The 11,324-nt window shown below is 39.4% G+C and overlaps 2 protein-coding genes across 3 annotated transcripts in view; one reads left to right on the top strand and one right to left on the bottom strand.

The window, feature by feature from the left end:
• The first annotated feature begins 1,153 nt into the window (after positions 1-1,153).
• Positions 1,154-8,007, top strand: LOC107103761 (pyrethroid hydrolase Ces2e-like). The gene is made up of 13 exons (XM_015403580.1): positions 1,154-1,169; positions 3,882-4,074; positions 4,151-4,292; positions 6,005-6,138; positions 6,221-6,374; positions 6,450-6,551; positions 6,633-6,731; positions 6,803-6,940; positions 7,030-7,107; positions 7,191-7,338; positions 7,441-7,590; positions 7,669-7,741; positions 7,821-8,007. Exons 1-13 carry the CDS (start codon positions 1,154-1,156, stop codon positions 8,005-8,007), a joined length of 1,614 nt encoding a protein of 537 aa, XP_015259066.1.
• Positions 8,008-9,248: 1,241 nt separating this feature from the next.
• Positions 9,249-11,324, bottom strand: part of fbxo31 (F-box protein 31) — a 15,989-nt gene continuing 13,913 nt past the window's right edge. For both annotated transcript variants that reach the window (XM_015404342.1, XM_015404348.1), the window contains one exon: positions 9,249-11,012. In XM_015404342.1, the coding sequence (XP_015259828.1) occupies positions 10,790-11,012 (223 nt within the window). In that variant the 3' untranslated portion in view covers positions 9,249-10,789. The remainder of the gene's footprint in view (positions 11,013-11,324) is intronic.

Below are 11,324 nucleotides of genomic sequence, written 5' to 3'. Positions count from 1 at the left end.
ATACACTCAATTTAAGAATTACGTACTTATTTCGAGATCGTTTTTGCAGTGTGCCAAGACGGACTGGGGTTTAAGGACATAGAAGCAGAGATACTGAAGGTTAACTAGTTCTTCAGGTGGTCTCATCCAGGAAATACCCAGCCAAGCAGACAACCTCTAGGCCAATTCCCATGTTAGAGAATGAAAGGGAGCACATACTGATATTCACAAAAAAAGGAATAGGACTGTACTGTGGCGGCCCAGTGGTTAGGGCTTGGAATCCTGACGGAAACAGACGGGAAGAAACAGACAACAAAGAGTTATGGGTGGAACTAACAAATACTGCAGAATGGGGGAATAGAGATAAAAAGAAGCAGAATGATGAAAAATGGTCTCAATGTCTTACCTTGCAAGCAAGACGAATTGTCGTGAGATTTTTTAATTCACAGGCTCCCTAAAGTACATCTTTCCAGATCGATAATTGTTGTCCAATTTGAATAGTACTTGGTTTTAACCTGGCTTATTCCAGGTTACCCTTTGTCTTCCAGCAGCCTAAATTTATAGCAGCATAAATGTAGAAAATAGCTGAGGATAACTATTTTGAATAGGTATAAGTAAGGTAGAGCCAAGGGAAAACGTCTGTTCGGACTGAATCCTCCCTCATCTAATTGGGCTGTTCACTCTACTTTGCAGGGTCGGATCTAGATGGGTGGTCAGGGGGCCATGGCCGCCCCTAGCCAATAATTGACCACACCCACCAGGTGATTTGTTGTTCCCTTTCGGATGTAATTCGATACCCCTGAAACAAGCAGTTTTCCTCTAAGCCTGAAGGTGGCAGCAGTGATACCATCGTTAAATTTAGACTTAGACTTTGTCATTTAGTATACAGTGAGTGTATACAAACAAAATGATGTTGCTTACAGCTTCCAATATTGAAATGAGCAGCTTACAACAGTGCAATTAACATTACTATTTGAAGTGCAGCAGTGATCGTCATGTAAACAGCATAGGAGAAACAGAAAACCAGTTTAAAAAACATAATTGTGCATAAGGTCATTGATATAGAAAGGCTCTGTGCAGTGCAAAATAAATATGGTGCAAAATGCAGTATACCATTGAGTTGTGTCTTATACAAGTTTCAGCCTCATTGGTGATGCAAAATAATGTTGCGAGTATGACGCAGAGTCCAGGTTAGAGTTTAACAGTTCAACAGTATGATGGCAGTGGGGAAAAAGCTGGTGCAGAAACTGCTGGACCTGCAGCGGATGCTGCAAAGCCTCTTTCCAGAGGGCAGCAGGGAGAACAGTCCATGGTGGGGGTGTGAAGGATCAATGATGATGTGTCGGGCTTGGGACACGCAGCTCTGGGATGAAACATCCTTAATGGAGGGAAGAGGAGCCCTGATGATCCTCTCTGCTGTTCATACCACTCTTCTCATGTTCCAGTCTGAGGCGCTGCAACTTCCACACCAGACAGTGAGACAGCTGGTCAGAATACTCTGTATGGTTCTATAAATTTCCAACTGTGACATTTTAACACTGGTATGGTAACCAAAAAATGAATAAAAAATGTAGCATAGAATAGTTCATAGCAATATGCAACTAAAAAACTAAAAAAAGGACTAATACAGATGTTTGCTCTTTTATGAATTTGTATTTAGATTTTGCAGTGGAGATTTTGTTCAATCACGTTAGAGTCTTCTGTGTGATTAAAGAACATTGCTTAACCAATTAATTTAATGGCAATGATATATAAATATGTTCATGACTTTATCTGCATGGACCCTATTGAAAGTCTAGTCTGTCTTTGTAAATTTGGAAATTAAGATGTTGTGCGCATTCATTTTCCTGTTGGTTTGTTTTGATCAGTATAAATTAACCGCAAGATGTTTTTGGTGCTTATCAGTTTTCGGGGACCCCTCATTGGCCATCCCTATGAACATTTTCTGGAATTGCCACTGCTACCTTCTCCTATATCTCTACTTGCCCAGCGACTATTCAAACATTACAGTTTTTAACTATAAGCTTTTTGAAAAAAGGAAAGTTTCAAGCTTAGCCTTAAAAGTAGGCAGGTGGTCTGCCTAATGGATTAGAAGTGGTAGTGGGTTCCACAGGAGATGAGCCTGATAGCTAAAAGATCTGCCTTCCTTTCTACTTTTAGACATCCTTGGAACCATTAGTAAACCTGCAGATTGAGAGCGAAGTTCTCTGTTAGGAATATAAGAAATGATCAGATCCCTGCTATAAGATGGAGCTTGGTTATTTAGGGCTTTATGTGTGAGAAGGAGGCTTTTACATTTTATTCTAGATTTCACAGGAAGCTAACGAAGAGAAGCTAGGATAGGAGAGATATGTTCTCACTTTTTAAATTTCCTCAAAACTCTGGCTGCAGCATTTTGGATCAGCTGAAGGCGTTTACTGCAGCTAGTGGAATTTATGGCATTAAAGAATTCATATCACATATCAATAGTCCAGCCTTAACATAACAAATGCATTCATTAGCCTAGTTTCTCAGAATCAACCCTGGACAAGATATTTCTAGTTTTGAAGAAGGAAACTCTAGAAACCTCTTTGATTTTGTATTTAAATGAGAGGTCATGACCAGAAATCTCACCAAAGTTTTGTACTTTATTGTCTGATATATGTAACAGGATATTAAATGCTTCATTTAATATCCTGTTGCTCTGCAACTGTTAGAGCAGGAGTATCCAAGCCCATCATTAAAAAGGTTAAGACTATTTCAGTCTCTCACTAATTCAAGCTCTATTTGTGTCAATTACAATAATTTCCTGCAAAACTGGTTATACATTTAAATGTTACATGTTTTTATTCCAGAAATGTGGACCTATTGAAATGTATCTTTAATAAAGGTTGTTATTTTCTGGTCTCTGTAGATGCTTGGCAACGAGAACTTCATTTGATTCAGGTGTGCAGGAGAGAGAACGCCTATAAAGGTTTCAGGATAATAGCTGCAGAGAACTGAATGTGGGTACAGTTAATTAAAAAGGCTGTAGAAGGTGGGAGGCAACTGTTGTCTTTAGCAGTGTCACATTTCACTTCCACACCCCCATCATGAAGTTCCCTGTAAAGCAGCTTTACTTTATTTTCTTGGTTTTGTTTCTTGGCATTTCTGCAGATCTGCAATGTAAGTAAAATCACACGACTTGTATCCAGCATTGTATTGACCGTACTTTTAACAATCATACATTCTTTGGTTAAAAACAAAATGAGATCATGATAAAATACACTGAATCGCTGATTTGGACATTGTCCGTTCTTTATCTGCAAACTATGTGTGTTCAGAGGTGATAACTCTGGCAGCATTTTTCAAGCTGTTTTTTAAGCTGCTTCATTGTGCACACTCAGTTCTTCTATTTTGATTTCCAAAAGAGCTGCGGTGGAGATGTTCGGAATAACACAAGCCTAAGCATGTTCTCTTAACAGATTTGAGTGAATTTACATGAATGTTTTTATGCACAGTAGTTGAAAACTTGGATATATCTGAGCAGCAGTTGGTTTATAATACTTAAAACTCCCTGCAAGTTTAATGAAGAGTTGACAGGAAAAAGTGCTTTTTGAAAAACTGTTCTTTTTAGTTTACAACTTTGTGTTAAAGTCCCATCCAGATGATGAAGTTCTATATGAGGCTCATTTTTACCCAAAAACTGTCAGTTCTGCCTCTTCTCCTCCTCTGAAGTTATATCCTTTCAGATCTTCCAGTATATTGAGAATATGTATATACATATTTATTAAGAATTATGATTTTTCCCAGCAAATGAACTATTTATCTTTTATTGAAAAATGGAACAGGATGCGGTTAGGTTTATGTTTGGTTTAGGTTATATTTTTAACTTTTTACTGAAAAGCTTTAAAATCCTGATTGGTTTCTATAAACCCTGACAGCCCCAGAGGTCCAAACAAAGCTTGGCAGACTGAAAGGCCAGTATGTGAGCGTGAAGGGGAAGGAGATGGGTGTCCATGCCTTCCTAGGTGTCCCCTTTGCTAAGCCCCCCCTGGGACCCTCCCTCAGACTGGCTGCACCTCAGCCCCCAGAGGGATGGTCAGGACTGAGAGATGCCACCAAGCAACCCAAGATGTAAGTTTTTCTCCAGTTTTAGGAAACTTTCAACTGGGTATTCTCTTTAGTGTTCACAAAATGATCTATCTGGCAGGTGCATTCAAAGCAAGGAAACTGCTAATGAGCTACTGGAAAAACTTGGTACCCTGAACTTAGAAGTCCCAGAGCTTTCAGAAGACTGTCTGTACCTCAACATTTACACTCCTGCAAACAGAGATCCTGATGTGGAGCTTCCTGTAAGAAACTTTTGCTTCAAGTAGGAATGCATTTTTTCACTCCATTTTCAGATTTATCCTGTGTCCAGGTGAGGGTTTCAGGTAAGAGACAATGGGAGTGATGAGAATCTGTATATTGCATTGTACAGGGGCAGTCGTTTAAGCTTCACACAATCAGAGGTATGATGGTTCAAACCCCAGCTTTGTTTGTCTCAGTCATTAGCCCCTTTTACACATTTCTGTTTTGAAACTGTGCTGAGAATGGTCCGAGCACGGTAACTGAGATAACTGAGTGTAAATGGCATGCAGACGTGAACTAGACCGTGCCAGACACAACAGGACTGCGCTAAACTTGTACTAGTTCATCAGTAGGGCTTGGCACAGTTCAGTTCTGGTGCTGTTCTCTGACAACAAAGAGTGCATTCATCAAAGGCTGCCTTCTTCACTTGTCTTTCCGCAAAATTACTAAATGTTATGGGTGCTGCCATGTTAATTTGCTTGTTTACCTCTAGAGAGTAGCAGTACTGTAGCTCACCACTAGGAGGCGAGGAACCGCGCTGGCATGGTGTGTAAAGGGTCATAAGGAACCCAGCTCGGCACGGATCGGTTTTCAGAGGGTAGTGTAAATGGGGCTAGTAAAACCTTTGGCAAACCCGCATTGCCTTCTGATGTTGGTGGGAGGGCCCTGTGGTGCCTGTGTTAGGCAGCCTCACTTCTGATAGTAAAGCACCCCCAAGGAAAGTTGTGGCTACCATGTATGAATGATTAAATGTAGCGTACAGCACCTTGGAGTCTCCTGATTTGGGAAGGTGGTATACAAGTACAGGTTGTTTACCATTTTATTTTTCTCAGGAATGCTTTGTGAATAAACACAGCAAATCATTGCATTTAAACACCTGTTCCATCCACCCTATTGTAACCTCCGTTAAGATCCCAGTGAAGAGACACACGGAGTCAGATAGCCAGAACTTTAACAACTTTAATGCGGAACACACAGGTCTTCTCATTCAAACAGATAGCCTTTTCACTCACGGTTTGGCTCTCTTTTCTGCCGCTAAGCCTCATGGGAAACACATAACACATAACAGCACCGTTTAACCGCTACACTATATAAGAGTGTCAAAAATTTTCCTCAGGCAATAAACTTAACTGTTCATAGTAACTTCTATGATGGCAAGCTCGTCGGGCCTTACACAGCACTCTCTTGCAATCACACTTCCATTTCCATGTGTCCCAGATGAAAATAAGGCAGATGCTCAGTTCAGATGTAAAGATCACTTTAAAGGACTCCTCATCCAAGAAGTTCCTCTCTGTTTATACACCCTTTTGATTAATACATTTTTTTTAAAGGTTTTCTGTTCTTGGGGTGAACCATTTCAGAATATGGTTGTGGATATGGCAAAGGGAAACTAAGCTTTGTGGTTGATTGGTTGTAAAGTAAAAGTATAATGCTGGATTTTGTATTGCCAATACTTGGGTTGTCATGAGATCAGCTTGATCTGAAAGGACAGCGGCAACAATAAGAAATCTGTAAGGGCCTGACTACTTATGGAAAGCCAGCGGTATGCTGTAAAATGACAATAGTCAAACTGGTAAATTGCTGTAAATTAATGGAGCTTTCCTGCATATACTAACAGACCTGCTTCTTTACCTCATGAGAATAATGTGCTGATTGGTGTTCAAGCTCAGCGTTAAAAATTTTTATGAGATTAATACCTCAAATTGCTTTTCAGGTCATGGTGTGGATCCATGGTGGAGGTTTTGTAGTTGGGTCTGCTTCAACATATGATGGTTCTGCTCTGGCTGCCTATCAGGATGTGGTTCTAGTTGTAATCCAGTATCGACTGGGAGCTTTGGGTTTTCTCAGGTATGAGTTACTGAAACCCAATTTGAGCATACCAGGATTGCATTTGGCTTGTTTAATGTAAATGATTCTGTATCGTATGCAGCACTGAAGATGAGCATATTCCAGGGAATATTGGCCTTTTGGACCAGATCCAAGCCCTGAGGTGGGTCAAGGAGCATATTCAAAATTTTGGAGGAAACCCAGATTTGGTCACCATATTTGGTGAATCTGCTGGTGGTATCAGTGTCTCACTTCTGGTATGAAGTCATTTGTCATAAATTATGTCTTGCCAATAAACAATTTTTAATTTAATCATTTATTTAACCACTCAGCTTCTGTCTCCCTTGTCTGATGGCCTGTTTCATCGAGCCATTGCTGAGAGTGGAACAGCTGCAATGGATGTGCTTTGGAACAATCCTGTACCAGTGATGCAGGTTAGTTGTCGGCCTTTTTTTCTTTCTCTAATTCTTCAGTTTAATTTGATTCCAAATGAATGAGAATGCGTTTTTCTACAGGCCGTAGCAAATGCCTCAGGCTGTAGCCTGGAAAGCACAGAGAAGATTGCTGCATGCATGAAGAACCTTGATATTGGCACCATATTGGCATTTGAAAAGGTGAGATGTTAAATTGAAAATTTGATCTCATTCTACTACATTTTAACGCATCTATTTTTTTTCCCCCCAAGGATCCATTTTTGAGATTTCCTGTGAATGTTGATGGGCACTTCCTGACTGTGCATGAGTTGTTCCAGAATCAGGAACTCATTACTATACCAATCATGACTGGGGTTAATAATCATGAAGGAGGTTTTGTTGTTGCTGATGTAAGCTCAGTTTTTTTTTTTTTTTTTTTTTTTTGCATTTGCAAAGGTCTTCTGTTGGATGTGTTACTGGTTTGATTCTCTTCTCGTAGCACTTTGGACCTCTAAATTGGACAGAAGGAATGAGTCGAGAGCAGGTTGCGAAGATGCTGTCCATTTTTTACCCCCCTGTGAGATCCTCTTTGCCTGATATGTCGATGTTGCTTTTTCCTCCGGAGGATTTTCTTTCATTTATTTTTTTTTTCTCTCCGAGGCCCAAGAAGCAGCCATCAGAGATCTGATTCTGAGGAATTACATTGAATCTGGTGAAGATCGCACCCGAAACAGAGATGGATTCACTGAGTTTATTGGGGATTACTTTTTTACCATCCCAGCCATTAAAATAGCAAATTCACACAGAGGTATTTCATTCCAGGCAAAAATGATGCCTACTGGTTCAGTATTGGGTATTTACTTAATTTTCTAAGCAAACATTTTACTTTTATTTTTATGCACTTCACTAGATGCAGGAGCTGCTGTGTACTTGTATGAGTATCATCACGCTCCCACGTGCCTGCAGAAAATAAGGCCCAGCTTTGTTAAGTGTGACCATTTAGATGAAATCTTCATGGTGCTGGGATACTGCTTCACAACTACACATGTAAAATTAGCTGGTAACTGAACTAACTTACCCTAGATATTCAGTGTGTTTATGTATTTTTACCTAATAGCTTTGCTGTTAACTGATTTAGATCAATGTCCCAAAGAGGAGGAAGAGTTTAGCAAAATCATGATGAGCTATTGGGGTAACTTTGCTCGCACAGGGTAAGAGTTGCTGATTATTCAGATTTTTTTCTTTTTTTTTCTTTTTTATTATCCTGTTTAATGTTTTTTTGGCTCGTAGGTCTCCAAATGGAGAGGGTCTTGTCAACTGGCCTAAGTATGGAGCAGATGAAAAGTATCTGTCTCTTGACCTGAAGAAGCAGGTTTCTGCTCAATTCCTCAAGAAGGATAATTTCCTCTTTCTGACCAAAACTCTGCCAGAGAAGATCCAGAAGCTTGAGGAGAAAATGGAGCACAGCGAGCTGTAGTATGGCTTCATGGAGAATAAAAAAGCTGTTTTTACCAGATTCTCCACATTTTTAGTAATGACGTTTTCAAAGGATGCATTACTAAAAAACAATTTTTTTTGTCTTTGCTGTAAAAAAAAAATGCATTGATCAAAGTGCTTGCTGTTATAGATCTATTCTGCTGTTTTTCTACAGTTAAGCGCTTCAGAATAAAATAAAGAGAAAATTGTAAAATTAAGAGTCTTAGGATTTCATTAGAAAAATACCTCCTGGTATGTTTAAAAAAAAAAAAAAAAAAAACTGCAATTGCTTGATAGTGACCCAAAGAACCATCAGCTAAAGTACATGATTTTTGTGTTTTGTTTTTTAAACTGATTAAAAGTAAAGAATGGAATTGCTTTAAAGGACTTTTCTGTAAAGCTTTCTGATCTAGTACATATTTTATTTTGCAGTACGTCTTTGGTGTGGGGCCAAGATTAATTCTACAGGGGCACTGGGCCCTGTTGGCACCCATCTAGAACCACCCATGCTAAATGAATCGAGACCACCCACTCCTCATAAAACTTAACTTTTTTTATATTTCAAAAGTTCTTTAGATGATGGCATATTTCATATCAGCAGTTTAACAAATTTGTAACTCGACTCTCCAGGTAACTGTTATTCATGGCCATATTAAAATTTAACAGCAAGAAAAACTTTCTTGCAAGAGTTATTAGGCAGCTTATTTTAATAGAAATCAACATTAAAAAACTACATTTTGTAATCTGATTATAATTGATATGAAAATGTTTGATCTGAAATATTTGAATGGAACAATAAGGAAAACATTGCTATAATCACTGCTCTATAGCCTTTTTCTAATGAGGCAAATGCTAACATGGAAACATGATTCCCACAAAAGAAGAGATTTTAATAATTTTTATTACCGAGTGCTTAAGCTGAAAAGCTCCCTGATATTTGATGTGAGCAGTTCAAAAGGTCAAACCTAAAGCTTCAAATGAAATCAAGCATAGGGTATTGATAAAAAGCAACACACTTTAAAGGCAAATCATATTATAGGGGTTCAGAATTTCAATAAAAAGATGACATGAAGTTTGTGACATTAAGGAGGCTTCAACAGGAAACTTGTTTGCAGATGTTTGCAAAATCGCTGTATAACTTAAAAGGTGCTGGCACTGGTTTGTACGGCTGAATCCCAAACTGCTCCGCAACCACTAACACTTAACTATCAAGTCACACTTGCAGCTGTGGAAGGTGCCTTGATTGAAGGTGGGTGGGTATAAACGGGAATATGACAGCCTCTTCCCTCAATGGAAAAAGGCGGTCCTTGCTAAGGCAACACAGTGACGCCCCAATGTGTGGCTGTAGCTCTGTGGCACAGGGTGACAATCACATTTGCCACTTTAAACAAATGTATATGGTCAAATAAAACAATTTCAAAGAGGACCTTCTATTTTTGGAATTATTAAGTTTTTTTCTTATACCCAACTTGTGATTTTTCATCAGTGGGAAGAGGATGCAGAAAACCGGAGGAACTCCTTTAAGTTTCACCGCTATTTAAGAGCTGAACAGTCCAATCGCCCCACCCACTACGTTGTTTGGGACGGCCCTTAATGTGTAGGACCCTCAGAGGGAACAGTGCAACAGGGCTAGCGCTTAGAGGGCAGTTTGGGATTGGGCCTATGTTTTACCAACCTGCCCAGAAAAGTGCACTTGGAGTAAGAAAGCTACTGGGCATCACCAACAGATGGCCATAGTGAAATATATACAAAGTTACTTTAAACTTCCAGTTGCACTTTGAGTTGTTGGGTCTGGGCAATGATCAGCACTTCAAATCATCCGAAAGGAAAAAGCTTTGCCGCTACTAAAGCCAGGCAAAAACGCTGTCAGCCAGGAGAACACATTGTAAGAATGGAGGCTTTACAAAACAAAACAAGTATATTTGGATACTTCATTTTAAACTACTGTATAGATTACCTACTGCATTACAATACATCTTTCCAGCTTTTATAATAGGCTAATATGTTGGATGCGGTGACAGGTTTGATGCATTACCAGAAAATGATGGGTTTCCCCCCCCTAAGATCAATCTTCCAATGTTGAGCTTGATCAAATGTAAGCCTGAACTCTTACATTTGCCAATTTTGCCATTATCACGTATTTCTTTGCTGAATATACCAAATGAAACCAAATATATCTTAGGACTTGAAACCAATAGAAGCACCTGAGATGTCTTTCTTTTAATTTACCAATTTAAAACAAAACAAGGCATGCTGCTTTATACAAACCAACCACCTTTAGATCATGGTTTCAAGTGCAGTGTTGATTAGATCTTAAACGCAGCACTCACTCGAACATGTTTGGCACTGAGGCTGGTATAATACTATGATATAACAGAATACATTGAACACCTTTATCTGCTTCAAGCACTATCTGGTACAGACGTGGATCTGGAATCACAGGCACATACAGTCTGATCCTTTAATGGTCATATAAGCGGTACCGGTACTGTTTTGTCAGTAGGGAATAAATAAACCTTTATGTAACCCGTTCTCATGCTGCGCTATTTAGGTTAAGGTCGTAATAGGTCGAGGCGATAAACAGTGACATGGGAGGCCCTTCAGAGTGCATGTGTAGAGGAAATATAGGTATGTTAGGTCAGGGTGACACAAGCAGGTAGAATTGCGCAGTAAAACCCAACCTCAAACAACATTGAGGGTTAAGGTCACAAGATATCAGGACGTTGACGTCCTCATCAGAGGCAAATCAAGTGTAAGGGTTAATTTGCTTAAAGCTTGATGCATCAAGATGTCCAAGACTGCATGTTGCGCAGCATAGCCTCAAACCGCTCCATGTTCGGGGCGTCGGCGTGGGGCAGGTGGTCTGTCAGCCGACTATACAGGCTGAAAGACTTCAACTCCAGCCAGATGAAACCAAAACGGTCCTCATCGAAAAGCACAAAGAGCCCTGGTGTGCGCTCTGGACTCGTGAAGCCGTGACCAGCAATCAGGCCTGTTCCATAGAAGCTGAAACACAAAATTCATCAATATTAAGAATTCAGGGATGTTTTCAAAAGAGAACCAAATGATAAAGTGGCAAATCAGATTTAAAAACATTGATCAAGTTATATTCAGGCTAAATCCTGATTCTTAGGATTATGGAGCTCATAGCTATGGGCGCATCAATTGATTGGCTGGTTGATCAATCAGCTTTGATTTACAGAGATCGCTAATTTACCCATACTTGGTTGTGAAACTGATCTCATTTACTTCTGGAAATGTCTGAAAATATGCAAAAATATAAATTGTAAATTTATATTTAGGAGAATTATGTAATTT

This window comes from Cyprinodon variegatus, unplaced genomic scaffold (assembly GCF_000732505.1).
Source record: "Cyprinodon variegatus isolate N-32 unplaced genomic scaffold, C_variegatus-1.0 Scaffold35, whole genome shotgun sequence".
Classification (NCBI taxonomy): Eukaryota; Metazoa; Chordata; class Actinopteri; order Cyprinodontiformes; family Cyprinodontidae; genus Cyprinodon; species Cyprinodon variegatus.
This window is presented reverse-complemented; position numbering and strand designations above follow the sequence as displayed.